The sequence below is a fragment of the Cnephaeus nilssonii genome (genome assembly GCF_951640355.1).
Source record: "Cnephaeus nilssonii genome assembly, chromosome: 14".
Classification (NCBI taxonomy): Eukaryota; Metazoa; Chordata; class Mammalia; order Chiroptera; family Vespertilionidae; genus Cnephaeus; species Cnephaeus nilssonii.
Genome location: NC_137085.1, coordinates 6,360,567 through 6,384,111, shown reverse-complemented (window position 1 = coordinate 6,384,111; position 23,545 = coordinate 6,360,567). Strand labels below are relative to the sequence as shown.

The 23,545-nt window shown below is 52.9% G+C and overlaps 2 protein-coding genes across 18 annotated transcripts in view; one reads left to right on the top strand and one right to left on the bottom strand.

Annotated features, from left to right (window-relative positions):
- The window catches only part of ANGPTL2 (angiopoietin like 2), a 33,872-nt gene extending 17,049 nt beyond the window's left edge, over positions 1 to 16,823 (bottom strand). The window contains exons 1-2 of the mRNA XM_079790435.1: positions 16,321 to 16,823; positions 1,783 to 2,648 (exon numbers count right to left, since the gene is read on the bottom strand). Coding sequence (XP_079646561.1) covers positions 1,783 to 2,599 — 817 coding nt within the window. The 5' untranslated portion in view covers positions 2,600 to 2,648; positions 16,321 to 16,823. The remainder of the gene's footprint in view (positions 1 to 1,782; positions 2,649 to 16,320) is intronic.
- RALGPS1 (Ral GEF with PH domain and SH3 binding motif 1) overlaps positions 1 to 23,545 on the top strand; it is a 226,324-nt gene that overhangs the window by 136,650 nt on the left and 66,129 nt on the right. The window lies entirely within an intron of this gene.

Below are 23,545 nucleotides of genomic sequence, written 5' to 3'. Positions count from 1 at the left end.
GTGGATGCAGACCTAGGTCTTTATTCCTACACTGTATCCATCAGCTCGGGTGAAGCTCAGCAATGTCCTGGCACTGTCGAGTCAGAAACCAGAGATGCTTAGGTGAGAGGATATCTATTTCTCACCCACTGAGGTTGGCCTGACTCCCATCAGGATTATAGTAACATTCAGCCGAGCCTTTATTTGGTGCCCAAAGGGCATGTTTTACCCTCTGGGTATTCTATCAAGATGTATCAACACGCCCTGCCCTCTCTTTGGAGCTTCTTATTTAAAACAGACGCATGTATAGTTAATCATGTGACTCTAGACTGTAGATCAGCTGTAGAATGCCAGAGATAAAAAGGGACTGTTTATTTCAATCTCCTTATTTTAAGATGAAGAGACCAAGACCAAAGGAGACTCATAGCTACCATGTATTGAAACTACATGAGACCAGTACTGTGCTAAACACACTTTTTGAACTATTGCATTTAATCCTCAAGTAGGCACAATTTCAATCTATCCCCATTGACATATGGAGAAATTGAGGCTCTACAGGGTGGAGGGACTTGCTTACTGTCCCAGAGCTAATCCGTGGGGGAGCCAGAGTTTGAGCCAGGCCAGTCTGCTCCAGAGCGTGTGTTCCTACCCGCACACCCAGTGGAGGGCTTTCCTCGAGGGGCTGTGGGCAGGCGCTCTGCCCCGCCCCACAGGTCTGCAGACAGTGTAGCCCTGTCTTTGCAGAGGCCACCCTCCTGGACGCAGGTTCAGCCCTCCCTGGAATTAGCAAGAAGCTGCTCTTCCCAGTAGTAGTGGTTATTTTCAGAAGTGTGAAATATGTGTAAAATAGGATAGTTTCAGTAAAAATATCTCCCTGCTTATACAGTGAAGTGGTACCAAAATCACTGACTTTGAGCAGATTTGTGGTTAATTTTTGCAAAGATGAATCTAATTCTCATGTGACAACCATTCAGGAGGTTTGCAGGGTCCTGGGTGAAGGAGAGGCTGAGCTTCGGGAGCTGGGCTTCCCCCCAAGTGAGGATTCCCAGAGCACGGAGTCAGCCCTGAAAGGTCCTAACCCATGAGCAGGGTACTTATCCTCTTGATCTGTCTTCTGTAAGGAGCTGTAGCAGTTAACGATGTCATACACACGAGATTGCCCAGTGCCAGTATCTTGGTCAAGCTTCAAAACTTAACAGCAGCTCCATTCTCCCCCCAAAATGATATTCTGAGAATTACTATACTTTATGTTTATGATGAAGCATGCATTTGGGAGTCTATGGAATCATCACTGGAAATTCTAGACAGCACCAGACTCCAGCAAATGTGTGGGCTTTAACAGTAATCGCTCCCGTGCCCCAGCCCTACAATATGTTTCTCATACTGTTAACGTGAACACACTTTTCCTCTGGCCTGTCGCTTCTTCACTGGCACTTACCAAATGCCAGTTCTGTGCCAGGCACAGTACAAGAGCTTGCCGGGGAGACATCCTGCCTGCCAGCACAGAGCATCTAATGCAGAGCTCAGAAAACAACAGGTTTGGGTTCTCTCCTGTCAGAGCCAGAGAGCACTTATTTTGTTCTGAGACTCCCCCAGTTTCCTGGTTCTACCTCAGAGCATCCATCTAAAGAACGTGGTCCCCCTTGCACCCCACCGGTTCCAGCAGCTGGATCCAAGGGCTTATATGTCCGCTGGCCCAGCTTCCACTTACTGTGGCTCTTCCCCAACTCTCGGCCTCCGCCAAGGGAAGCCTAGTGCCCGGCTCTGAGGCCCCAACGGAGCAGGCTCCGGGAGGGAACTTACCCGACGGCTTGTCTGTGGAGGACGGGAGGTTGGTGAGGGTGGGCATGGTGGGCAGGGGCGGCGGCAGCACCTTCAGGTTCTGATCACTCTGGATCTCGTTGGTGGAGAACTGGTTGATGATGCGGTTATAGGGGGACGGCTGGTAGACCTGGGGCGGGGTGGCCGGGGGCGGCTGGGGCACGGGTCTGGCCGCGGGCACCCGCTGGCAGTGCTCCTCGAGCTGCGCGATGATCTCGGACTGGTTGTGGGCCAGCGTGGCCAGGTGCTGGTACTTGTGCTCCAGGTCCTTGTACTTGCTGGCCAGCTGCAGCATGTCGGCCGTCTGGTTCAGGATCCGGTTCTCCAGCTGCGAGAGCTCCAGCGCGTTGTCCCGCTTGCGGATGATCTCGTGCAGGAGCTGCATGTAGAGCTGCGTGACGCGCGAGTTCATGTTGCGGCTCTCCTTGCGCAGCAGCTTCACCTCGCTCACGATGCCGCCGTCCACCTCCACCAGCTGCTGCAGCGCCTCGATCTGCCGCTTCTGCTTGAGCAGCTCGCTGTTGAGCAGCTCCAGCTCCTGCTTGTGCACGCGGTTCTCCAGGAGCACCTCGGGCTCCTTAGAGTTGACGCAGATGGCGCCCGTGACCCGCTGCTGGGGCACAATGAAGGTGTAGGTGCACTTGTCCGGCGACTCGCCGGCCCGCTTGTACCTGTTCAGGTAAATGAACTCGCCTGGCGAGCCCTCCTCGGTGCCCTCCAAACCCTCCTTCTGGCCGGCAGCCGCTCCCAGGGCGGCCAGCAGTCCCAGCCACCAGCACGTCGCGCACAGCGCCCTCATGGTCCTTGCAGAATGGTGGCTTTTCTTTGCGAATGGAGCCTATGAAAACCTGAAAGTAAACAAAAGGGGAGACTCAGTAACAGCCCTGTCACTGCCAGTGGCCTGTGCCATAAATGAGCTCAGCCTTCTCCAGGCAGATCTTTCCAAAAACGCACTCCAGGAGGCAGCTCTCTGGAAGCAGCAGCAGGAGACAGGCAGGCCCCGCAGAGATAGAAAGGGAGAGGGACACCAGGCATTGGAAGGCGGGAGCCAGCTCCAGTGCCTACAGCTCCGGTGCCCACGGCCCGAGAGCCTCCTGCGGGCAGCTGGGAGCTGGGAGGGGAGGCAGAGGCAGGGCTGTCCTGTCTGCCTTCTCCTCTGTCCCACACCCCTCAGACCAGTAACCTCCCCATCCTACGCGTTCATAACCCCCTGGACTTGCCTTTTGTAACACCGATCACAGATTTGAGGAATTAGAATCCTTTGTGATTCCATCTGCTGGACCCTGCGTTTCATGAGGACAAGCACTGTGTCTGATTCAGTCCTGCATCCCAAGGGTGCTGCACTAAGCGAAGTTCAGCAAATGCTTGGTAAATGAATGAATTGCTAGATATAGTATGAAAGGTGCTCAGTTTCTAGCGGACAATGTGAATGGGAGGATGTATCCGGCCCCGTGGCTTTGTTCGTGTGTTAGCCAAGCTGTAAAGCCCAAACAGGAACAAACAACTGAGCTCCTTAAATCCAAATATTTGCCACAGCCAGTCACTGCACAGTCCCGATCCTTGCAATGTGATTAAACCAGGCGGGAGCAGAAAACAGACATCTCTGGAGTTGTTTCAGTTCTATTCTTGGGTCATTCCTACCTTCCCCAGATACCCATCGAGCATCTGTGGTGTGCCAGGCAGAGTGTGGCTGCCCAGACACTGCTGCACAGAGCCTGCCCTGCCCTCATGGGGCTTACCCATCACCACACATTCTCTAAGTGCTGGAAGGGGAAGAAGCGTTTGCTATGAAATAGTGTATCGGCGAACTGACCTAATCGGAGGGTCAGGAAAGCTTCCCTGAGAAAGTGACCTATCCGCTGACCCTTGAAGGATGAGTTAGGAGTGAGGCCAAGAGGGAGGGACAGCCGTGCGCAGATCCCTCCTCGCGCTACTCAAGGACACGGCTCCAGCGATTCTCCCCCTCCTCTCCCGTATGATCACATTTTCCCAACAATTGTGCTGTTATTTCTCTCAACTTAAAGACTATCCTCTCTTGACCTCACATCCCCTCTCCAGCTACTGTTCCATTTCTCTGCTCCCCTTTTTAGCGAAACCCTTCACAGAGGTTCCTGTACTCAGTCTTTCCACAAAGCCCTCTCTCGCCGTTCTCTCCTGAACTCACTCCTGTCAGGCCTGCCCTCTCCCCTCCACTCCAAGTGCTCTAGACAGATCACCAGTGGCCTCGCTTGCCAGACCAATGCCCAGTTCTTGGTCCTCGTTAATACTTTGCCTGTCAGCACTGTGGGACATGGCTGACCTCTCTCTTCTTGGACTTCTTTCCCCAACACCACTCCCTCCTCCCACCTCACGGCTGCTCCTTCTCGGTTCCTCCTCCTGTTTCTGTCCTGGGGGCCCAGAGCCCAGCCCACCTCTCTACAGTTGGTGATCTTGCCCAGTCTTGCGGCTCTGATTACCTTCAAGCATTGACGACTCCCACCTTTATTTCTCCAGCCTAGACCTCACCCTTTGACTCTAGACGCATATCTCCGAATGAGCCACTTCTTCTCCACTATCTGTTAGGCACCTCACCCTTAATTTATCCAGAAATGAACTCCTGGTATCCCCCATCACTCCATCCCTACCTGTTCACCCCAGTTTTTCCTTGGTTAGTAAATGGCAACTTCATTCTTCTCGTTGCTCAGGCCAACCACCTTGAAGTCATCCTTTCTTTCTTCCATACCCCACATCTAATTCACCACCAAATTATAATATCAATATCCTGGAACTCTTCCCAGAATTCTACTGCTGCTCTACCTCCTGCCCCTGGTCAGCCCACCTCCACCTCTCACCTGGACCTCGCTAGTCTCCCTGCTCCTGCCTTGCCCACTGCAGCCCCTCCTCTTCCCAGCAGCCAGTGTGGTCCTTCTAAAAAAGTCAGATCCGGTCACTCTTCTACTCAAAAGGCTGCTCATCTTAGAGAAAAAGCCAACCGGTCTGTAAGGCCCTCTTAATCTGTCCCGCTTCCTCCCTGACCTTATCTCTGACTCCTCTCACCCTCGCTCGCACCGCTGCAGCTGCACTGTCCTCCTGGATGTTCCGCAGGCTCATCGAGCACCCTAATGGCCCGGGCCTTTGCACCTGCTGTCTCCTGTCTTCAGCACTTTCCTCATTGCTCGCTGCTCTGCTTCTCCAGGTCTTTGCTGAAATATCACCTTCCCAGTGAGGCCCTCCCTGAATACTTAACCAGTTAACACACGTTCAAAACAGAAACCATCCCCACTGTGTCTATAGAAGCATATGATGTACATTAAAATTGCGATCTCACCACCTTTTCCCTCAGGTGTCCTCATCACCATCAGACATACAGTGTCTCCTACTCGCCTCGTCTGAATGTAAGCTCCATGAGGATGCGGAGTGTCTGTTTTGGTCACTGCTCCATTCCCAGTGCCTAGCTGGTGGCCTGGAATACTCGGAGCTCAATAAGTATTTGTAGAAGGAAAGAAAAGACACGCCCACCAACAGCTGCAGGCAGTAGGAGTGCTGTGGCAGGGACTTAGCAGTCCGGCAGGGAAGTGACTGCCTGTGGGGGAGGGAGCTGCGCAGGAGGCCATTTACCATATTTATTCATGATGTTCATAACATCCATTTACCGAGTGCCCGCTAGGTACCTGATCCTGCCGACACATTTTGCACGTGCTTTTTACTTTATCGAATTCTCAGAATTTCTTTTTAAGGTGGATACTGTTATATTCATTTTACAGAGAAGGAAGCTGAGACGCAGAAAGGCTAAGTGACTTGCCTAAGATCACACAGTCCTGGCAGAACTCAGCCTTGGTTTGATGTATTCAAACCTGTTGACACAGTTAATTTTTATAAGTTGCCAAACTGATAATAATTGCTGGGAAGCAAAATCTCAACAGATTGAGAAAATGCTCTCTCTGGAGAATGGCAGTTTTACTGCTTATTTTATACATTAGAATAAAAGGAGGAAATGTAAAGAGAATTACATGAAATCCTTGGGTGGTAGATTAGAGGGATGGAGAAAGCAAAGAGGGGAACTTTTTGGATTGGATAAAAAGGCAGAATAGAGAGCCGCCTACTTCTTTACCATTGGTGGGTCTGCGATAGTTAATAAACATTCAGGGCACATAGAGATGGTTTCCACTGTGGGGAACGAGATACAGGGTTGTGCCCTGAGGGGTCTGGAAAAGATGATCGCTCTACATTTCAGAGGTGTTAGATGCAAAAAGAAAATGGACAGGCTCACTTAAGTAAAGGTTGACCTTTGTCAAGGAAGCTACAGGCCTAGGTCATACCTCCCCCCTCCCCCCACAGGGGCTTTTAGTTAGGAATGTTGGTGTTCAGACTGTTTGATGTGAGTACTTTGGTCTCTAAGTTTATAAGGCCGCCAAGCAGGCCTCCCCTGAGCGTGTCAGGTTTAGCATGTGGCCCCTTTTTCATTAACCTTCAAACTCTTAGTGACTACACAGAAATGTACTTAATCTGGTTCTTAGTAGAAAAAAATATTAGCATCACTACTTTCTGATTTCACATTCATTTACGCTAAAATAGCCACAACACAGAACCTGGAGGTTTTGTCTTCACTGGGGCCCCTTTGGGGACTTCTCCGATGAGCAGCCTGAGTCTAGGCTCAACCTGTGGCAGACGGTGGGCATTGCACACAGACCCTGTGCTCCCAGGGCCGCGCTGAGCTGTTCTCCACTTGAATGACCAAGCCCCAGCATAGTTCCAGTGGCCAGCGCAGGCCTCGCAGGCCAGGCAGAGAAAGGTGTTTGGGAGCCTCTGGTTTGGGTTGGGCTACGAGGTAGGGCTGCAGTGACGTCAGTGGAAACCGGGCTGAGTTTGTGAGTGTTTGCCTGGTTTCCAACACGCTTTGGCAGCTCCTGTGCTGGCAGCCACGCCAGGCCCAGAACAATGGGGAGGAGCCGCCCTCCCGGCTAGGGTGAGCCTGCCGCTGCCTTCCAGGGCCGCTCACCTGCCTGTGCAGCTGGTGACAAACACCTCTCTGTGCCCGAGTGATGCCAGCGTGCGCCTCCGCCATGGCCAAGGAACTGCCAGAGGCCCAGGAGGCAACTAAACTGCAGGAAAGGGTTGACTTGCACACCTCCCCAGGCAGGCCTCATGACCAGGCAGGGGCGCACCGTTTATCACTGAGCTCCGTTCCCTCCCAAGCCTGGGCTCAGGCTTCCTGGGCAAAGCTCTGTGCCCCTGCACTTGAGATCCTGAAGGCTGAGCTGAGCCTCTTCTGTGAAATGGGGTGATCCGACTCACCTTGTGCACTAGGACATGGAAGTGCTTCCGAAACTAGAGGTGGAATAATGTGATCACAGCATTAGAGCAGCGATAGCAAAGCCGGCTCCCGGTGGGGCGGCTGGCCACGTGCAGGCAGTGTGTCCAGCACTTTTGCCATCTCCCCGAACCCCCCCTCCACCCTGAGGAGATACCAGAATGAATTACCCCACTTCACAAGCCAGGAGGTCTGTGTGGCCTCACCTCCCATCCCTGAAGCAGTCCACTGGTTGGACTGAGTGCTGGCTGTGTTGGGGTCCCTAGCCTGTCACGCAGCACTGGCACAGAATGGGGAAGGGGGAAGCATGCAAACATCATCGGAGGCTGTGCTTTCTGCAAAGAGCGTTTCTTGAGATTGTTCGATTAAAAAGTGAGCCAAACTGGACAGTTAGCACTCGTACAGGTGTTTAGGTTCACAAGGCCCTTTGCATACTCATGATCTCATTTCATCATTGCACCACTCAGAGCCAGTTAGTAGTAGGATGCCGCTCAGAGTGGTCTTTCTCAAGGTCACATTGTGAGCGGTGGGACCAGTCATGAAACTGCTGGCTCTTGTACCGTTACGTTTCCATGGAGTCTGGGTTTGGCAGAAGTGACCTGGAGCCTCTTGGGTTACCATAAGGAAGGGAAGGAACGGGGTTGTGCTGGGTCCAGGGAGGTGGTTATAAATGGGGACACAGACACCCAGACAGGCCGAGTGACTTTCCCAGGAGCACGCGGCAGCCAGAGCCCAGGTCAGCCCAACACGGAGGGCTGTGCTCCGCCTTGGAGTCATTTATTTTCCTTGAAGATTCCAACCCCACTCCTCAGTTTTTTGCTAGTTTGGCAGTTGTTAATGGGCAGTAATGAGTTTGTTTACTTTTGCTCTCTTGATATTTATTCAACTAATTGCATCCCCAGAGACATCCCCCCCAGCATTCCAGCCATCTGAGACCTGGGGAAGAACTCAATTCCAATCAAAGCCCTGCTCCTCCGTTTCTTCCTATGACCAACAAAGAAAAGCAAATCCAGCTATTTTCCTTGGCTTCGATATGAAAATAAAAACGATTCTTGAAATGGCTTTTCCACATTGTATTGTGAGGAGTTTCCATTATGCACGGGTTTCCCTCCCCGCAAGTGTGACTGGGCCACGTGACGGCCTCTGCGCACTGGGAGCTGGCCTCCCCGGCTCGGTCCTACCCAGCCTCCGGTGCACGTCCCTGCGTGCCTGCTGCGGTGGGCCACACGTCGCGTGCCCACGTCCCTCTAGTACCGCAGCCCAGGTGAGGGGCCACTTTGTGGGAAGCGTTGTTTTCATAAGGCAGAGCTGTGGCAGAAGCTGCTTGCCTGGGGCACTCTGGTGAGTTCTCACCCCAAAGGTCAGGAATGAGAAAAGTTCAAGTACTAAAAATAGTAGTATACAGCCAATTATCACCCCAGTGCTTTATATACAGTGGTGGGCAAAGGTAGGTTCACAGTTGTTCGTAGGGAAAAAGACACTCAGGTTATGATTATTACAGTAGCTTTATTAACTCTGTTCCATGTCCTAACAACTGTAAACCTACCTTTGCCACCCGGACACTATCCCAGTCTTCCCCACAGCCTCGGAGGGGGGCCTGCTAGTTCAGGTTGCGTGCATGTGGCCCACCTTGTGCTTTAGGCAACTCCAGGGAGTGCAACTCACACTCGTCATCTTTGTATATTTATATTACAGCAATCTTCTAATTCCCACAAAAATGCTTTAAAGACTAACAGCAGGTGAGTAAACTATTGAGATTCAAAGACCATGAGTCATTTTGACCAGTCACCCAGCAAAGTGTTACTAAATGGCAGAGTGGGTAACAGAACTCCCAAGTATGCCATGCTGAACGCATAGCAGCAGAAGTGCTGAAGTTACAGGCCACTCAAAGGGATTGTTCTCTGACCCCTCCCTAGGCAGGGGGAGAACAGGACTTCTGCTGACCCCCCAGAAACCTCTGAATTAACTCCCGCTCTCAGGATGGAGTCAGCACTAGTCTGAGGGGCTCACAGAACCCGCCCCTCCCTCCGCAGCCCGCCCCGCCCCATCGTCCTATGATCACAGCTGAAGGGCAGGTATTATGTGTCCAGGCCATCCAGGCTGAGGCACTGCAGGAGGCCTGGGTGTAGGGCCTCTGCCAGGGCTCTGAGGGAATCTGGAACTGCCACCTGGCCCCGAGTGGGCAGCCAGGAACCTGAGCTGTGTCTGAGTGAGTCTGACAGACCTGAGCACCAGTCAAGATTGCTAAGCCAACATCAGGACAGATAAGAGAAAAATCAAAGCTTCCAAGTTGACAGTTTTTCCTACTAAAGCTGGTTGAGCCGTATGGTAAGCCAGCAGGTCCCCAAACCAATGGGTAATCTAGGATGTGAGAGGGATCCAGACAAAGGAAAATTCCAAAAGATAAGGCCGGAGAGGGCCCTGCTGACCAATAGTGTAGATAACAGCAGTCACTTGTTTGTTGTAAACGTCCTGTGTGCCTAGCTGTACTCTATCTCGTTGGCGCTTACCACCCTAGGAACGGGGCCATGCGTCCTGGCTGGCCCGGCTGAGGTGTGCTGTGTGATGTAATTATCTAAGAGCACCACATTACTCTCAAAAGCGCCCTGATTGGGTAACAGGTTGTATGATCTCCTCACCTGGAGAAAGGCATTGTTATCTGCATTTTGCAGCACAGGAAACCCAGGTCCAGAAAGTCCAGGTCACTTGCCTGAGGTCACTTGGAGTAAACATCAGACCTGGGGTTCAGCTGTGGAGGGCGAGGTCCGTGCCCTCACTTTGATCAAGATGGTCCCCCAACCAGTGTGTCTGCTTGTTTAATGGCCGGGATGCAGATCACGTCTTTGTCACTGTTGACTGAGTAAGTGGCGATGGCTTTAGGTCAGCACAAGGGTGAGTTTTGTTAGATATTAGAAAGCTTCCTGATCATTCGAGTGTTGAGACCCCAGCATGGGCATCTAGGATGAGCAGTGGCCCCCTCACCTTAGGAAACCTGGAGGAGGGGCTGGGCTTCACTGTCCTGGTTCACTGTTAGCCTGGAGGCCAGGGAGGGAGCAGCCAGCTCTCCGCTGCCATCCCCCCACAGCCTGGCTCCCCTGAATCATTCCCACCAGCAGCCCATGTGGGCACCCAGGGAGTCTGGAGCCAGTCCCCAGATCTGGCCAGCTCAACTCTCATCAGACCTTCGACAAATCGTGTGTCCATCACCCGGCCTTCCATTGCCCAGCCCTGTAGCTTTCTCAGCCATTGTGTGTAGCTTCAGCCTGGGCCCAGCCCTGTCACAGGTGATGGGAACACAGGCGTGATCCAGAGAAGCCAGTAGTGCGGGGTCAGGCATATCTGCCTGGAAGAGGGGCTCTGGGGGTGGAATCGGCCTGATGCCCCGGACGCTGGGCTCCTGCCCCTGGGGAGTCGCTGGCTCCAGAGAAGGGCTGAGTTCATGGCGGAGGCGGTTGTGGTCACACTGTGAGATCATAGGGTAAGAGGGGATGTGGTTAGGCAGTGGGGAGCTGGTTGCCTTTGCCAGGGGGACAAGGATGCTGCTGCGACTTTTCATGGTACATTACTTGGGAACCATTTTGAGATTCCCCCGAAGCCGTCGCATGGAGCCCTCTGCCAGGAGCCCCGGCCAGCAGAGCAGAGGCGGCGAGTCTGCAGAAGCCATTTCGGAGCCCGGCTTCTGAGTTGGCCGCTACATTTCCGGCGGGGCCTGATGTGCTCTGGAGTCCTGGAGCTGGGGGAGCCTCCGAGGAGAGGGGGAGGCCTGGGACTGGCTGGGCAGTGCTGCCCCCCATGGCTTCCCGGGAAACCGGACCCCGCCTGGAGCTGCTCTTCTGGGCCGGCTGAGTGTTGGCACCAGGGCCGCCTCCGCCTGTTGGCATGGGCTTACCCTTTGAGCCCTGGGACAAGCACTTTGGGGGCCTACCTCACTGATCCCAGCAGCCCTGTGAGGCAGCGGCTAGGCTTGTCCCCATTTCACAGTTGAGGAAACAGAGGTAATGGATGGAGCCACTTGCCTGGGGCCACAGAGCTACCAAGTGGTGAAGGTGGGCGCGGGACCGCGTTTGCTTCCTCCAGTGCCGGGTTTCTTATCCACAGCCCCCCTGGCCTCCCGCCTGTGGGAGGACACATTCTAAAACTTAACTCTGGGCTTGTCAGTGTCCTACTTAAGAAGACAGAGCCGGTGTGCTCACGGCTCCCTGCTCCGCACACGCCGTTCTTTTTGCCCCAGCACTTCCCAGTGTTCCGCCTGCTGCCCTCCTTTCTAAGTGGACTCACGAGTCCACTGCTCTGTGAGCCGTCCACTCGCAGTGAGAGCCCGCCCTCCTCCAGCCCCAGGAGCAGCTGTGGCTCCTCCATCACAGCACCCAGGACACAGCTGCACTCATCTGGGTGGCTACCCAGCAAGGTCAGGACAATTCCCCCTCTGACGACCCAATAGCCAGGATGGCACCTGGGTTACTAAATAGGAATTCAAAGATTTTCTTCATGGAGCATATTTCCTGAGCATTTCCCCTGTGCCAGCCACTGCGCTGGGGGCTGGAGAAAGAGCAGAACAAGGAAGGCCCCCTACCTCCATGGGCCCACATAGCAGGGGAGACAGAGCGCAGGCATCTGCAATGCAGTGATCAGGCCCTGGGAGGGCAGCTCAGGGCTGTGGTGGCAGTTCAAGCAGCCAGGTGGCGGTTGGGGGAGCACGGGGTGGGAGAGGAGGCACCCCAAAAGAGACTTGACCTGGACACCCAGAGGGGAATGGTGTGGCACCCGGGCTGGTGAGGCTTGTTTGCCTGGGTCTGAGGCTTGCTTCATTCACTCACTCCCTTATTCATTCATTCATTCACTTACGCCACAGATACCTTTCTCTCTTGGCCCTGGGTCGGTATTGAGTCAGGATTGGAGGCTCAGTAGTGACTAAGAGATACAGTCTTTCCTTCAAGGAGGTTGGAGTGGGACCACCTCGAGCAGGAGTTGGGGCATTCCTGGAGCTGGGTGGGTCCTCAGGCATCTCTTGGAGAGAAGAACCGAGTTCATTCTGGTCTTTTCCGAGGCGATCTTGGGCCTGCCTTTCTAGAGGGACTAGGCAGCAGGGGAAGGCCGAGACTCTGGGGCTGCTGGCCCCATACAGGCTGGCTTCACCAGAGAATGGACCTAACACAATAGCACGATTGTAAGAGGCCTGCCTGCCCCCTTCCTCCACCACCCCCCACACACGTGAACATTTCTGTGATCAGAATGTCTTGCAATGATCTATACATGTAATGGGACATTGTATTGTTTTACAATGTTTACAATTTTATAATGTTTTACAGCATTACAATGTGATGTTTACAATGCCCCCCCCCCCCTCATGTCAGTCATATAGCTTACAGTTAGAGGGAGGGAATTACAGTTCTGTCATAGAAACTACCGTCAGAATGAGGTTCTGATGTGACCTATCACCATCAACTCCAAGCTGCCAGTGGCTGAATAACCCTTCTATTTGGGGTGTTTTATATAAATTCACAGAAAAGAAATGCTATTCAATGAATTGATTCATTCTTGAGATTTCCACAGTGTGCTTGTCCAGAATAGCAGTGGGCTGGGGTAGAATGAGCCCAGATCTGGGTTGGAATCCCTGCTTTTGGGCCCACTAGTGGAGAAACCTGAGGAGAGGTGCTGCACCCTCTGAGCCTCAGTTTCCTCTTCTGTAAAGTGGGGACAGCACCGCCCAACTTGCAGGCCCCTCTCAGCGCCACATGCTTTCCCTTTACAAGTCTCCTGCTGTTGTGTTGGGGATTGTTAGCTTCACCTTCCACCGGCTCCCACTGGGCTGGGGATGCAAGAAACAGAGTCCCTCTGGCATCCGAGTGCTATTAATTGAGACCATTTCAGAGGAAATGAGTATGATTAAGAGAGGCCAGAACTGCCCTAGCCGGTTTGGCTCAGTGAACGGAGCATTGGCCTGTGGACTGAAGGGTTCTGGGTTCGATTCCAGTCAAGGGCATGTACCTCAGTTGCAGGCTCAATCCCAGGCCCTGGTTGGGGTGCGTGCGGGAGGCAACCAATTGATGTGTCTCACATTGATGTTTCTCTCTCTGTGTCTCTCCCTCTCCCTTCCACTCTCTCTAAAAAAATCAATGGAAAAATATCCTCGGGAGAGGATTTAAAAAAAAGAGGAGGGAGAGAGAGAGAGAGAAAGAGAGACCAGAGCTGAGTGTACCTGCCTTGGGCGGGGCTGCTGTCTGTTATGTTTGTTCTAATGTAGCTACCAGTGCCTCTCCCTGATGGCTGCTGAGGAATTGCTCAGGGGTGGCCCAGGGTGGACCCGAGAGGACTGCGCTCCGCTGCAGCAGCCCTGGAGTCTCCAGGCAGGAGTGCAGGAACACAGGGCTCTGCCCACGGAGCTGGTGCCGAGCCAAGGTGCTGATGCGGGGACAGCGGCGCCGAGCATCGGTGCGGGGTCTCTGAAGTCAGACAGCCTGGCACGGCATCCAGGTCTGGCTCCCTGACTTGCTCCCACAGGCACGCTGTGTGGCTGTGCGGAGGCTCGTCTTTGATAGGGTGGCAGTAATGCCTGTTCTGTCTCAGAGGTAGGCTTCTATGACAAGCAAGTGATGCATCCGAATCCGGGAAGCACATGGTTTTCAGATGGGATGATGCAGCATTTTATAGGACAGCAATCAAAACAGATGTGGCTGCTGGGGCCATGGGCAGGGAGGGACCCAAGGACAGGGTCAGGAAAAGAGAAGTTAAGATGCCTTTAACAGGGCTCTGGAGGCGGGGAGAAGTATGGACTTTGGAGCCAGACTGAGCAGGGATCAACTGTGTGATCTTGGGCAAGTTACTTACCCTCTCTGAGCCTTAGTTTTCTCATCTGTAAAATGGGATACTAAAACTGGAACCTACCTCTGAGGCTTCTGGTGAGGATGAAACGAGATAATGCCTGTGCCTTTCTTAGCCCAGTGGGTACTTAATAAATCATTGTGGATGGAGGAGCAGCTTAGTTCTGCCCATGAACTTGTGGTGATACCGTGCAGCCCGCCCTGTGCTCCCGGCTGTGTGCTTCACACATTTTTATTTGTTCCACCACGACTGCCTTTATTGAGTAATGATTAATCCTATTTTTGTTAGCCAGCCCCGTGAAGTCGGTCAGAGCCTCTGCTTGGCCTGGGATGCCCAGAGAGCCCAGTGAGCCCCCTTGGCTCCAGGCTGGAGCTTTCGCAGCTCAGAGGCCTAGTGCCAGAAAAACAGATATTTAATGTCAGCTTCTCAAAGCGCTTCCAGGACTTCAGGAGCCCACCAAGACCCCTGGGCCAAAGGAGAGAAGCTACTGCTCAGGCTGAGGTACACCGGTGTTGGCTGGTGTCAGATCCACCGACTTGGCCACCATGTGGCAGACCTGGTGGTAGGGGTGGGGTTTGAGGTAGGGGTCTGTGCCTCTCCTCCTGCAGCCCCAGGACAGGCCTGGCGCTGGTCCTCCTGCAGCATGGAGCTCTCTCACTTTCCTCGCCCACTATGGTTGTGGCGGGGAGACCAGCAGACAGGCAGGCAGCCTATGTGGGTGGAGGATGCTCGTACTGCAGGGTTGGTCAGATACACTGAGTTCCTTTTGTCATTGCGTCTGCACCCTTCCTTAGTGTGGACTTCTAGGACCCAGAGAGCTGCAGGTCACCTCAGACATAAAGCCCCCCTCAGGCTCCTGGGAAGACCCCCCAGGGTGGGGAGCCTTGTGGGTTTTCTGACACCCTAGCAGGATGTGACGGGACAGAGAGAGAATGTGGGTCTCTGCTCTTTTCTCTCTGCGATTCTGACTGTTATGGTTCATAATAATCAGTGACTAACATTTTCTGAGGGTTTGCCGCACACCAAGCATTGTGCTAAGGCCTTCCCGGGCATGCTAGACAGCAGGGAATGTGGTTTAGAGTGCTGGGTTCAAGTCCTGGGGCTGGCACTTAAGAGCCTGTGGCCTTGGCATATCACTTACCCTCTCTGCCTCAATTTCCTATCCGTAAAATGGGGATGCACTTAGGCTATAAGGTGGCTGTGAGGATTCCCCAAGTTGGCAAGTGCCTGGATCAGGGTAAGTGCAATAGAAGTATCAGCTGTTACTAAGAGGTGGGCACCATTGTCATCCCATTTTACAGAAAAGGGAACTGAGGCTTGGAGAGCTCTGTGTTCTGCCAGTCAATTGGCTCTTATGTGGAAGAGCTAGGATTTGAATCTCGCTCGCAAGCACTGCCTCACTCTGCCTCAATTTGGAGGAGTCCGTGTGGGGGCGTGGGGCCAGCCTCGGAAGTGGCATTCTCAGCTTCCCCCGAGCCCCGCCGAAAGGGGATCCTTTTCCAAGTAACCGAACTGGCCCCGGGAGCTCTCGTAATCCCACAGCAGAGGCACTAGCTGACCCGTGACATACTTATCACAGAAGCACAAGGGAGGGATCGGGGAAGAATTTGTTTCGAAACGTTAGCTAACGCTGAGTGCTTTCAAGGGACTCGGAATGTGGAGCCTGCTGTCCCCCTGCCGGGGCCGGTCTCCCCTTTCCCAGCCGCGTCCAGCCGGTGGGAGACCGGGCACCTGGGCGCCGTCCAGTGTGAGGAGGGACCAGGCATCCTCGGGAATGCAGAGGAAGCCAGGGCAGCGCTTCGCCCTGTCACAGTGGCACAGGCTCTGGCTGGCACGTCCCTCCTGGTGCTGGAGCCCTTTGCCCCTCTGCTCCCGGCCGAGGGTGTGGGCACCGCTGCTCAGCTCCAGGGAATTCCTGAGCGAGGCTCCCGGCTCCCACGGGACAGCGTTAGCGTTTGCTTTTGCTTTTGCCTGGGTGCCATCCCCAGCCAGGCAGAGGAACCCAAACTTCCAAACGGCTTCCCGAATGCTCAGCTGCCCCTGCTATCTGCTGGCCCCTCGGGCACACACCTACGCATGGCACATACTCGGGCACACACCCCGGCTCCGAGCGGCTCAGGAGCCACTGCCATCACCCAGAGGGCCTTTGTCTGAGGAGGAGAGAGGTTCTTGGTAAAGCCTCGGAGCCCCAGCCCATGACCTCACCCCAGAACACCACCCTCTGCCCAAGCACCCACAGGTCCTGCCCCGGCACATGTCTGTTTGGCTCCACGTGAAAGCAGGAGTGACCCCTCTGGACCCAGCTGCACACATCTCCAGCTGGGGGTCAAGGGTCTTGAGCCCCGAGACACGGAACCAGCTGCTGCCTCTCGCCCCCTATTCCCCGTGCCACCTAACCAGCCCCTTACCTCTTCCCTCCTGCGTGGTTCTGGGGCAGCTCCTCACATGCTTCCCCTCGGCCGTCAGCGAGGCAGCCTGTCCATGGCCTCCAGGAGGGTCCTCACGCCGCAGGCTGGCCTGGCCACCGAGCAGCCCTGCCTCACTGGCCTCTGCTGGCTCCGCTCCGCCCGCACAGCCCTGCACAGCGGCTCGGCCGGCCGGGCGGGGCGGCTGGGGGTCCTGCGGGGCTGCTCACAACCTGCTTTCGCTTGTGGCGGGGGCCGGCGGCCGCCTCAGGGCCATGCTCTGCAGGTCCAGCCCAGGAGGCACAGCTCTGGGCTCGGTAGTCCTCAGGCTCAGGCCGTCTGCTGCAGCCTCATTTGAACTCCCAACTCCTTTGTGGAGCCTTTACATGCCGCCGGAGGAAACTGTGAGCACAGCCTGACCCTGGTTGGCTGCAGGCACTTCTCTCCACCCACCAATGCAAGAGGATCCCCCAGGCCCCAGAAAGGCTCAGGGCCTCCCCTCAGCCCCAGACAGAGGCGGGCGCCCGGTGATGTCACACTAGCTCCGGCCCCAGCTGGCCCGGCCCCTCCCCCAGCCTGCTTTGGCGGCTTCAGCAGCCCCCTCCTTCCTTGGCACAGGCAGCCTGGCCCGGCTCTGCTCCCTGGCCCGCCCGCTCCCCAAACCCCAGGCAGCTCCTGGTTTGCTCTGCAGAGCAGACAGCTTCCCCTCCAACTCAGGTAACGGGCTGAGAGCTGCTCCAGCTGTGCAGGCAACAGTGGGCACGCTGCAGGGAGCGGGTGCTCCCCGGCAGCCCCTGTCCCCGGGGGGCAGCAGGGCAGCCCTGCCGATGGCCTTCCTGGACTTCAGTCCCCTCTTGGAACCCTGGGGAAGGGAGCCAAGGCTGGCTGCACAGCGGCCAGTAGCATCTGAGCCGGGAAAGTTAGCGGGAGGGAGGCAGGAGCCTAGCACCATGGGAGCCCCACAGCTGGGGTGAGGCAGCGCTGGAGAAGCGCTGTCACTGCCCACCTGAGTGGCCTTGGTGTAGTCCCCTCTCTGGGCGTCCCATTCGTGCGTCAGCAAATGAGCGAAAACTAGTAATCCACCTCCACGGGCTGCGGGGAGGGTTCTGTGAGGTCCCTCAGGAAAGGGCTTGGCACAGGGCGAGGACGCCCTAGTGGACTGAACTCAGACTCTGGCATCAGGTGGGTTACTGTGACCCCCCCCCCAATCAGGCTTTTCAAGGAAGAAATAATGGGGGGCCATCGAGTCCTCAGCACAGTCGTCATCAAGGTGCAGCTTGTGATGCTTATGGAGTCGGAGCAAGAAAGGAGACGGCACTGGGCCCACAAGTGAGCGGCTCTCCAGGAGCAGGGAGGGCAGGGCAGGGAGGGAAGGGGGCCCCGGGCACAGTGCGCCCTCTGCCTGGACAACAGCCCTGCAAGATGCCCCTGGTGACTCTTCCGTACTTTAAAAAAATTAGTGATGAAGATGCTGATAGTGCTGATGTTTGGGTACAAATTGGGAGAGAAATTTTAATGGCGTTCCCCCCACTCCTAAGCACATTGTGTCATGTTCCTGGTCCCTGGGCAAACAGGTCCATCGTGACCCTCCCCTCAGGGCCCAACTTCCGACCCTGCAGGGAGCAGATGTTTCTTCCTGCCTCAGCCTCCTTCACATGCTCGGCAGTCTCCTTTTTCCCTTTGTCGGTCCATCCCTCTTTAGGAGCTGGGTCTTTGCAAAAGGACCCAGTATGTTATAGGCCACAGCAGGCGTCCTCAAACTACGGCCCGCGGGCCACATGCGGGTGTTTTTGCCGTTTTGTTTTTTTACTTCAAAATAAGATATGTGCAGTGTGCATAGGAATTTGTTCATAGTTTTTAAACTATAGTCCAGCCCTCCAACGGTCTGAGGGACAGTGAACTGGCCCCCTGTTTAAAAAGTTTGAGGACCCCTGGGCCACAGCATCAGCCAGACAGCTGGATTGGGGGTGAAGATGCCCATCCATCCTGTGGATCCCCAGAAGGCCTGGAGGGGCCCAGTGAGGCGGTGGTCAAGCCACTGGTGGTAGGGCCGTGGCAGGCCAGGGGCTCGAGGTCAGCAGGAGCACAGGGCACCCAGTGGATTTCTTTTTGAGCTACAGCCTTGACAGCTGGAGGCTGGCATATAACCTTCTTTCCCCCTTCCTCCTCCTCTCTCCTCTCCAGGACATCTGTCTCTCTTCTCCAGGGTGTGGAACCTGCTCTGAGCCAACACCAGGAAGCGAAAGTCCCTGTCCTCATAGAGCTCACAGTCAGGAGGGGAGACAGACAGACTGACTGGGCTACATGAGAAGTGCGGGGCGCTAAGGGTGTATCTAAGCCGGAGGCCTGGTTAAGCCTGGGCGGGGCAGTCAGGCAGGCTCCCTTAGAAAGAGGTGCTTCAGCTGAAACCTGGACACTGGTGAGGATTAGCAGGGGGTGAGGTTGGAGAGAGGATGGTGGTCTGGGCAAGGCAATAGTGTGTAAAGACCGTGTGGTAGATTGCTTTTTCAGAGAGAGAGAGAGAGAGCCCCAGTGATATCTCCTGGTCCACATGAGACCTTGGAGGGGCAGGGCTCTGCCCTCTCCCCTTGAATCGGGAGGTTCCTGACTTGCTTGTAACCAATAGAATGCAATGGAAGTGACACTCCTGGACTCAAGGCTGGGGGAGAACCGGCAGTGCAGCTTCTGCCTTGTTCACTGGGACACTGTTTTGGAGCCCCGAGCCAGGCTGGAGCCTGAGAAGCCCAGCTGCCCGGGAGCAGGCATGCAGAGGCCTCCATAGCATGGGTCCAGCCAGCACCCACCCCGGACATGTGAGGAAAAATGCCTCTCGGCGATTCAGCGCCTGCCCATCGAGTCACCCTAGCTAGAGTCTTCCTGCTGAGGCCCCAGACATCAGCAAAGATAAGGCATTCCACTGTTCCACGTCTGAAGTCCTGACCAAAGAATCCATGATGATAAGAAAACGGTAGCTTGTTACACAGCAGCGTTAACTGGAGCAGACCCTGAGGCAGGAGCAGCGCAGGGCGTTCTTTCAAGGAGCTGAAAAGTGCCTTTGGCTGAGGAGATAAGGGGAGCAGGTCAGAGCACGAGGCCTCGGGAGAGAGGTGGGGCTTTATCCCCACGATGCTCAGAAGCCACTGAAAGGCCTTAAGCATGGCAGTGTTCCGACTTGCTGTTACTTTTAAAAGCCCCGGTGATGGTTGCGTGCAGCCTGGATTGATGGGAGTGTCAGACAAGTCCTCCAGAGCTGGGGAGATGGTTGCAGCCACGCTGGTAAGAGAAGCAGATGGACTCACCAGGTCGGGGAGGAGGGGGAATTCCCTGGACATTCGCTCCCTCTGGAACAGATGTAGCCTAAGTCCCTGGAAAACAAACTTGCTTTCACAAGTCAACATTCCTAGGATTTCATCAAGGGGGGGAGGAGCACCAGGGTGACCTGGCTCTGTCCGTCTGTGCATGGCCCCTGCCCCTTTGGTGCCTTGGGCAGTTGAGTGTGCTGCTGGGGAGCCTGAGCCGTGGAGTCAAATTCCAGCCCAATCTGAGCCTCCCTTTGCTCACCTGTAAAATGGAGATGATACAAGGATTTACCACATAGGACTGTTGTGAACATTAAATAAGATGTGACACATTAAATGTAACACACAATGGCTAGTACATGGTAAGTGCTCAATAAAATGTTGGCTATAGTAATTTTTATTGCCTCCTTGGCTATGGCTATAGGTTCCCTGAGCACTGGGGGTGTAGCCATGTAGAGCTCTCCTTTTGTCCAGCCCAGTGCAGTGGGATGAACACATGAACGGCTGACTGGGGGAGGGTGAATAGCTGTGGCTTAGAGTCTAACAGACCTGGGCTCAAATCCCAACTCTGTGACTAACCTGGCAACTTTCTGATTCTCTTTCAAACTTTGTTTCTTCATTTTAAAAAAAGGAATGATAATACTCCTCAGGGGTGGTGTGAGGATTAAGATAATGCACCTGAAGCACTTAGCACAATGCCTGGCATTCAGCATTCAGCAGCTGCTCAGGAAACGTGTGCTGCTGCTGCTGCTCCGAGCTCCTCCCACGCTTACCCAGAACCTCTTTGCCAGGTTTCTACCTTGATGGTTCCTGGATCTTGGATTCCCCTGACCGCCTCTAGGAGCACTATTCCCACATTTCCGCCAGCCTATTGGACCAAAGCGTCATGTGACTAAAGCATTTAAGGAGGAGAAAATCTTCACTTTTCTTATTAGAGTTTTTATCAGGATGAAAAAATATGCATTGTTTACATGGTGGCACAATACAAAGAATCTTAATTATGTCTCACAGTTTGTATAAATGATTTCATGTATTTTCACCTTCCTGACAGCTATAATTCTTTTTTCTGTTGGGAATGCTGAGATGTTGAACTGAGGCACTGTGTGTGTGGTAGGAGTGTGTCGGGGGAGTGCATGGAGAATGTGTGTTATAAGGGAGTGCTTGGGAGGAGACCTTTGTTGTACTTTGCAACCTCGGAGTCTCACCAGCATTTCAGGCTGCACATATCCCAAACTGACCTCCTCCCCCATTAGAACTTTTTAAATGCCTTCTGGCCTACATTGTTTCTGATCAGAAGTCAGTTTTCTTCCTTATTGTTGTTCCTATGTACATAGTCTTTTTCTCTCTGACTTCTTTTAAGATTTCTCTTTATCTTTGACTTTTAGTAGTTTGACGGTGGTGTGACTAGATGGCGTTTTCTTTGTATTTATTCTATGTAGCCTTCCCTGAGCTTCTTAGATCGATGGGCTGATGTTTCTTACTGAATTTGGGAATGTGGGGGTAATTTTTGGTCATTATTCCTTCAAATATTTCTTCTGCCCAATTCTCTCTCCCCTCTCCTTCTGGAATTCCATTTATACACTAGGTGTTGTCCCACTGGTCACTGAAGCTCCGTGTACTTATTTATTTTTCCCTTTTTTCACTCTGTTCTTCAGTTTGGATCATTTCTATTACCTGTCTTCAAGTTTGCTGATCTTTTCTTCTGCAGTACTAATCTACTGTTGATTTCATCCAAAATATGTTTTATGTCAGGTACTTTATTTCTAGAATTTACTGCTGTTTCTAGAATTTACCTAGGTTTATTTTTATAGGTCCCATTTCTCTTCTGAGATTCTCTAACCATTTATTTATTCTATCTTTCATTTGCTGAAAATCCTGTTGCATATAATAACCATTTTAAAGTTCTTATTTACTCAATCCAACATCTGGTTCATCAGTGGCTCTGTTTTTATTGACTATTATTTCTCTTGATTGCATGTCTATATATTTTTAATTTTATAGTGGACATTTTGGATGATACATTGAAAAGACGATTTTATTGTTTTCCTCTGAAGAATGTTATGTTTTGTTCTAGCAGGCAGTCAAATTACTGGTATATCCACTTGAGCTTGTAGAAGTTGGTTTTAAATTTTGTTCAGATAGATTTGTTTTGGTTTTGCCCATAGCCCTAAGGTATAACCCTTAGTCCTGTACTTATTTGTAAGACATGGTTTTCTGGAATGAAATCAAAAGTCATAAGTGTTTGCTAAATCCCTTTAACTTGGCAAGACTTGAACTCCAGATTCTATCTTCCAGGCAGTGTTGAATTCTCTGCCTCCCAGCTATTGCTTCCTTTGGGGAGTTTTTGGGCTCATTGGAGTCTCTGTCTACACATAAAAAATTTAGGGGTTAATTAAGGATTTGGAGGGGGGTTGTATAGCAATTTTGCAGCTTTTCCTCTGTGGTTTTGTCCTTTCTGGCATTTTCCTCTTCAGTTTTCATCCTCAATGTCTAATCACTTTCATTCTTCCCAGCCAATAATACTGCTACATTCCATTTTAGTTCTATTCTCCCATGTATCACCATAAACTGGGCAGTGCTCTAGTGTGCTTCCCATCTCCCAAGGACCATGTCTCCTCCAATTTCTGTTGCTTTAGGTTGTTTTCAAGTGCTTTCAATTAGTTTGTGTTTGTATATTGTCCAGATCTTATCATTGCTATTGACCAGAGAGTTACTTCAATCACTCCTCCATTTTAGGAATAGGAACTCCCTGCATCCCAACTGAACGTGTCTTCTCACCCAAACCTCCTTCCTCACTGCTGTTGTTGACCTACCATAAACCCAGCCAGCTTAATTCATGTCTTATTTTATATCTCTTCCTCCCCTTCGCCCCCCATCCCCCTGCTCTTGGTCATAGTCTGTTGGGAAACTTCAGTCCCAATAATTCATAGATTGTTTCAGCTCAGAACCACCTGGGCACCAGCAGATAACAAAATGTGTTGTCCCACAAGCCTTGTTAGAGCACCTTACATAGCTACCTGTGATGTACTAGATATCAAGCCCAACATTTTATTTTTTTCTCCTCTCAAAATTTATGAGGGAAGCATTACTCTTCTGTTCTACTAACAAGAATACAGAGCCTTAGCAAAATGAAGTCCTTTGCACCAGGCCATAAGCTAGGAAATAAGGGATTAAGACCTACCTCAAAGCCAGCAAGAAAACAGTTGTCCTGAAAACACATTGTATTTTTTCAGTTCTAACACACTTTTTCTTGTTTTGAGATCTCTGAAATCAGGATGCATCTTAAAGTTAATAGCATGTCAGGATTTAATTGGCAGCACCTTTTGTTTTTTACTGAAACATGAGGCATTTATCCGTTGATGGCTTCTCAGCCTTGAGGAAGTTTGGCGGTTTTAGTCATCAAGGTTCCAGTGAAGTTGACCCATAGTTAAGGGCCAAGAAGGCAAGGCCCTTCTCTCCTGGTCAGCTGGAATTGGAAAGGTCTAGAGGAGGGTCTGAGCATCAGGAAACCCGCAGAACTGCCAGAATCCTCTGTCCATCCGGATTTACTAGCAACAAAACAGCTGCCTGTGAGCTGGAGCAAGCCAGCTGGGCCTCTCCTCTCCTGGAGGTATTGTGGTCAGATCCTGTGACTTGTGGGAACCACGTGCTCCCTTGCCCTGGTGAGAAGTTAGGAGACTTGCACTTATGGGAGGATTCTGAGGCAGTGCTACTGGTTGTCCCGGACTGCCCAGTGTCACAGAGGTGTCTAGGCTGCGTGGAAAGCCCTTTGAAGCCACTGTCTGTTCCACGCTTGCCAAACAAATGTCAGCACAGGGCGCATGCTCCGTTCCAAAGCAGCTTCGAGGGCCTGTTTTTAGCTCGTGGATGATCTACTTCAGCCCACTGCCAGGGGACAGAGTCCGGGCAGTGCTTCTCCTCGGGTTTGG